The sequence below is a fragment of the Chamaea fasciata genome, unplaced genomic scaffold (genome assembly GCF_029207755.1).
Source record: "Chamaea fasciata isolate MVZ Bird 193981 ecotype frontalis unplaced genomic scaffold, bChaFas1.0.hap1 SCAF_10, whole genome shotgun sequence".
NCBI lineage: Eukaryota > Metazoa > Chordata > Aves > Passeriformes > Sylviidae > Chamaea > Chamaea fasciata.
Window position 1 is genome coordinate 20,538,270 of NW_027094095.1, and position 6,000 is coordinate 20,544,269.

The following is a 6,000-nucleotide window of genomic DNA, read 5'->3' on the forward strand; positions in this document are numbered from 1 at the left end:
ATTCAGTGAAGGATTAATTCCCTAAACTGCTCATCAGCTCTATCTCCTGTCTTATCAAATTGTAAATATATTGTGCTGCATTAAACTATGAGCATGCAGCTAATTAAAGCTGCTTTAATATCAGATACTCCCACATCGATGCAACAAAAAATGTTCTAAGGACATACGTTATGAGTGTTAACAAATGAAAGTGACCCCTTTTTCAAGTGTTGCTGTGCTCCAACAGCTTTTTGGTTTTATTTCAGAGGTTTTTTGTTTGGGGTTTTCTGGGGTGTTTTGGTTTGGTTTGTTTTGGTTTTGTTTGGGTTGGGTTTGGGGTTTGGTTTGGTTTTTTTTAAAGAAAAAGAAGCAGGGGGAAAACCATACAGTCTTTCTGGAGAAACAACTTGGGGAAGGCATTAATTTTATTCATTCTACAGCTGGAAGCCCACAGGAACTGACCAAGGGATTGCAACCAAGGATTTATAAATAGTAACTGAATGACACGCAGCTAAAATTTTATTCATTTACTAACATTTTAAATAAATTCTGATGTTAAATGCTGCAAAGTAAGAAGGCAAACATTCACACTTTTAAAGGAATGCAATAGAAATTTAACTGAAAGATCAGTGAGGCCTAGCCAAGCCAAGACAGGATCAGAACCATAGCTGAGCATCATTTGCAAAATTGCTTGTTTTAATTGCTTTTCTTTGTTTCAAATTCAAATCAAGCAATACCATTGCACAAAAATCAATGAAAAAATACCAAAACTATTAATCTATGAAAAACCATAAAATAAAAGAGAAGATATGCAGCCAGAAGCCTTTCAACAAAAGCTAGATTTTTTTTAATTATTTGTGTTAGCCTCCAAGATTTTTGTGTCACTTGAAAGTTTTCACACCCCAAAGACCTCAAAACATATGATGCTAATAATGTTATTCAGCAACAAAAGATCCACGTATTTCAAGATCAATATGATACAGTTCAATAGAAAAGCCATAGGGTAGAGGGGTTTTTGGAAGTTTCTCAATTTTCCTTTCCTTTCCTTTCCTTTCCTTTCCTTTCCTTTCCTTTCCTTTCCTTTCCTTTCCTTTCCTTTCCTTTCCTTTCCTTTCCTTTCCTTTCCTTTCCTTTCCTTTCCTTTCCTTTCCTTTCCTTTCCTTTCCTTTCCTTTCCTTTCCTTTCCTTTCCTTTCCTTTCCTTTCCTTTCCTTTCCTTTCCTTTCCTTTCCTTTCCTTTCCTTTCCTTTCCATCTCTACTTAGGAAAAATAATCTCAGCAGGAAATCGAGAAGAATTATCAATAAAATCAATAAACATTTTGGGACTGTTGGTAGTGATACTGTTGAGATAAGGCAGGGTTGCATTCCTATCTGATCAATGTTTATTTCAGGGCTCATATTTTTTTAGTAGAAGTGAACCAGAACAGGGTTGGTTTTTTTCCCCTCCTGGCATGGGGTTCTGTAGATTTCAGATACACAGAAATTTTATCTGACTTGTTCCATTTAAATGTTTAACAGTTATTGGCATTCAAAAGTATCCTGGTTTGAGCTAAAAGCTTTTTTCTTCATTCCCTCCAGGTTAATTTGTTGGCTTTTGGAGTGATTATTTATAAAGTATTTCGACACACTGCAATGCTAAAGCCAGAAGTCAGTTGTTATGAAAATATAAGGTAAGTTTGTCATTCAGTACAAGTTCTACCTTCTGTAGGTTTAAATACAGACAGAGATGATAATGAGTATTCAAAAGTAACAGTTTAATATCCTGAGATTTGTAGAAAAAGAAAAAAAATTCTGGTATAACCCTTATATATCTGGATGTAAATTTTGCAGTCATTTTTCCCACTGAGCAATACCTTGTATAATAGGGTGTGTGTAAAAGATGCACAAAGAAAACGAGTGGCCCATATCAACCAGAGGGTAAAGGCTGATGGCAGAGTTAAAGAAGCTATCGTCCTTTTTTCTCAAGTATTTTCCATAGCCTCTATGCAAGGCAAAACAAAATTCAGAACTATGTCTGAAATGGGACCAAAATATTTGCCTTGAAATAGCAAGTGAAAAGAGATTGGAGCCATTCATGTTACTTGGGAAAAGTCTGCAGTAGGACATTATGCTTCTGTGGCGTTGGGCGGATGGAGCAGATTCTTTACTTTGCATGCTGCTATGATTTTTCCATCAACTCACTCTCTTTAAAACTGATTTATAGGGACCTTGAAAATCGTTTGTGCAGGAAAAGCTGAAGTGTACTACAGGGAACATTGAAAACAACTTACTGTTTGTGTTGCTTAGGAACACTCCTGCAGTTTCAACGCATTGCACTAGATTTATAGTTAGGATTTAGCAATTGTTTGATTGATTACTTTCTCTTATTCCTCACCTTTCATAGCTTCTTGTGGTGACCTGTTTCTAATGAAGTTGAAAATTATTCATTTTCAGGGGAACAGTGCTAAAAATGTCTGCTGTTCAAAGAAAGTCCTGCAATGACTGAGCTGAGAATGAATAAGAAAGTAATCAGTGGCTTCATTTCCAAGACAACATTCTGTAATTTGCTCAAGTCTGTGAACAGTGCTCTACAGCATCTTGGAGAAAAAATCATAGCCAATCAGTTCCTACAATTTTAAGGCAGCAATATGCTGACCCAGGAACTATTTGAGAGTACTTGTGTTCTAAAAACATTTTTTTTTAAAAGACACAGAATTTAAAAAAGAGTCTGGTTTTACAACTTGCACTGTCCTCTGCAGTGAACCTGAGAGGCAGCCTGGGAATCCTTTGATGTCATGCACATGCACTGACCTAAGAGCGTACTGAATGTTTTTCTGGGCTATTTTTTTTTTTTTTTTTTGAGGAAGATAAGGGGGAGGAGGAAAAGTGGGGGAATGCTTCATAACAGACATATGTTTTTCCTTGGGGAATTACACTAACAGTAGATTTAAATCAAATCATATGGTGCTGCAGTACACCAGAGAAAACATATCTGAAGATTAAAGAAGCCAGTGTTTTAAGGCCCTCCAGTTTTACTCCTTTGCTCTTCCGAAGTGATTATGTGACTTTGCTCATGCTACAGTGCTACAGCACACCCTGAAGAGCAGCCCCTGCACTTACACTTCTCAGACTTTTGCAGCTGTGAAAAAATTTCCAAGGCAGCATTCACCACCCAAACTGGAGGAAAAGACAATTAGCCTGTGCCTGTGTGTTGCTCACAATGTTTTCTTCCTGTCCAGATCCTGTGCCCGAGGTGCCCTTGCTCTCCTCTTCCTCCTTGGGGCTACCTGGATTTTCGGGGTCCTCCATGTGGTCCAAGGATCTGTGGTTACTGCCTATCTTTTTACAATCTTCAATGCATTCCAGGGGATGTTCATCTTCATATTTCTTTGTGTATTGTCTAGGAAGGTAAGTATCCTACTCCTTGTGCGAAGTGACTCATGTCCCTACTCTATCCAGGTGTCCTGAAGTTGAGCTTCTGCCTTCAGTGGAGACAGAACTTCTGTCCAGTTTTTATGTTCCCACACATTTTCTCCAGTTTTAAAACTGGAGTATGAAACATGGGAAAATGGGGCTTTTTAACTGTAAAACTGCTAATACTGTCATTAACCTGATGAAATGATACAAATGTGTGCAATAAAACTTCCTTCCAGTCTTTTCAATTAGCAGCAAGATTCACCCACACTGCTCTGGGATGATACTTCCTTCAGTGTTCTGTCCTAAAGTAAAAGTCAGCCCCACTTTAAAACATCAAGTGACAGTAGCAGTATAAAAGGAGTTCAAAGACAAATAGACCTATTAACAAATCTATTTCATAACAGAATTCAATATTTTTTTATTTCAGATTCAGGAAGAGTATTACAGATTGTTCAAAAATGTTCCTTGCTGTTTCGGCTGCTTGAGATAAAGGGAAAGAAAACACCCAAAAGTATCTCAGCAGAAGAAAGAAGCAACCTATGTGGTGTTGTAATGGATATTACTGCAAAATATGGTATTGTGAAAGCATGAAATGACCCAGTGAGCAGGCATATCTCTTAACTGAATTACTGGTTTTGTACATACTTGTGCATTCGTGCAGAACATCTGTATTATTCTGTATACTAACAGTATACAAAACAAACTAGATCATTGCAAAACAAGTATTAATAAAGACAAGGGAAAGAAGCAAATTTCTAAATTTCATTACTTCATGACTGAGGTGTTGTTTCTGATATTAAAAATACCTGCAGTTCTTGAAAGCAAGATACCAAAAACCAACTGGCACAGCAGATTTTATGAAGTGCTTTGCTAGTGGAAACATGTTCGCCATCCTTTTGTAGTAATGAACTTCATACAATAAGTTGTATGTGACCATCTGCAGGGAATGGGTTCCATTAAAGAGTCAATAGATAAAGATCTGCTTCAGTCCAGACTTTTCAAAACATTTCTTTTAATTTAAAGTAGATTAAAAAAGGAATTTGTTTAATATTATTCTCTTATCACTCTGAAATATATATTTGTATATTAATCAATCCTTTATTTTTATAACTTCTAAAGAACTGTTTAGATCTAAAGAGCTGAGGTCAGATCTGATACAAGACTGGTGGGACAGTCATTTTATAACTGAAAGATTATTTTGTGAATATTTTGAGAAAGATCTGGTTCTTGTTTTATTTAATTGCCAAAAAGACTGAGATTGCTTAACTGGCACTATGATTTTGGAGGCTGTGGGAAGAAGATGCTTTCACAGGTTTGTCACTTCATAGAGATACTTGGAATCCAGACTTGGTAGGATCAAATTAAAGTGGTAGAAATCACCCATCCAGAAGAATACAGATTTAAATTCAAACTAAAGTGGCTCTGTACCATGTAAATTCCCAACTACAGCAGTTTTCTCATAGCATCTTTGAGTTAAGCAGTTGTCTTCCTCTGAGGCTCCTGGGTTTGGAACAATCCTGCACTTTACCTTAGGAGTATATATATAGAACTACTAAAATCAAAGGGAGTATAGAGGTGCAAGTTTGGCAGATAAGAGCATAAAAACAATGCATCAACCATTCCACTTATGGCATCTTACTTGAAAAGTATGCTTTAATTTCACCCTTTTAGCACCCAAATTATGTGAAAGGCTGAGCAATTTCCTGTCCACATTGCCTTCTCAGGAAGTGTCTAGGATCTCAGATGAAGCCCAGTATTTTTGCCAGTGAGGCACTGTAAATATGTAGTTGTTAATAAATCTGACTGTTGTGTCGTCTTTTAAAATAAATCACTAGTCTGAATTTTATTTATATTAAAGGAAATCTTTTTTTAAGTAATGGTCAATTTTGTTTTTTTATCTTTTTTTCCTTACACAAAGTTTTCATTGTATGCACAGCAATGGTAGGCTTCATTAAGTATGTTCCATGCCTGTGTCAAGTTTTTTGAAAAAAGAGTAGTCTATTTTTCAAAAAGTACTAAAGAAATCTCCTGGTCCTTTGAATGTAAAATATGTGAATAAACTGGAGCGCTTTGCTTTCACATTTTGACATTTAAATAAATACAGTGGTAAAAGTTCTTGTTGTTATATATCATTTTTCCTCAATTATTTGCTGTATTTCCTTTGCTGTTGTGTATGTTCTTCTAAGGTTGGCAAATGCAGATATGTATTACTTAAAAGAGTATTTTTAGAAGGATATCTACCAGTCCATCATTTTTAATCTCCTGCAGAACTGTAACCTATAGTAAACTGATCTGGACAAAGCATCTCTAGTAACTATATAATGACTTCAGCATGCTCAGGGAGATTGAAAAAAGTTCCTTGGAAAGAAAATACATCATAAATGTTTAGCTTACAATAGTCTTTGTAATGAAAGAACATCTTTTATAGGAAAACTGCTCTCCTGTCTCTGGGTCAGATCTTCATTGAAACTCTGTTTTCCTTACAAACAAGGATGAGTTTTCATCTACTAATACAGTACATAAAGAGCAGAAAAATTTTTTAGATTCCCTGCCTCAAACCCTGAAGGATATTGCAATTGTCCTTCCTAGAGCATGCAGATGTACTGACAAGAAATTAAAGGGTTT

The 6,000-nt window shown here is 36.0% G+C and overlaps 1 protein-coding gene across 2 annotated transcripts in view; it reads left to right on the forward strand.

Moving 5' to 3' along the window:
• The window catches only part of ADGRL4 (adhesion G protein-coupled receptor L4), a 73,717-nt gene extending 68,227 nt beyond the window's left edge, over nt 1-5,490 (forward strand). For both annotated transcript variants that reach the window (XM_066192574.1, XM_066192575.1), the window contains 3 exons: nt 1,558-1,649; nt 3,198-3,366; nt 3,803-5,490. In XM_066192574.1, the coding sequence (XP_066048671.1) occupies nt 1,558-1,649; nt 3,198-3,366; nt 3,803-3,865 (324 nt within the window). In that variant the 3' untranslated portion in view covers nt 3,866-5,490. The remainder of the gene's footprint in view (nt 1-1,557; nt 1,650-3,197; nt 3,367-3,802) is intronic.
• Nucleotides 5,491-6,000: the final 510 nt, after the last annotated feature.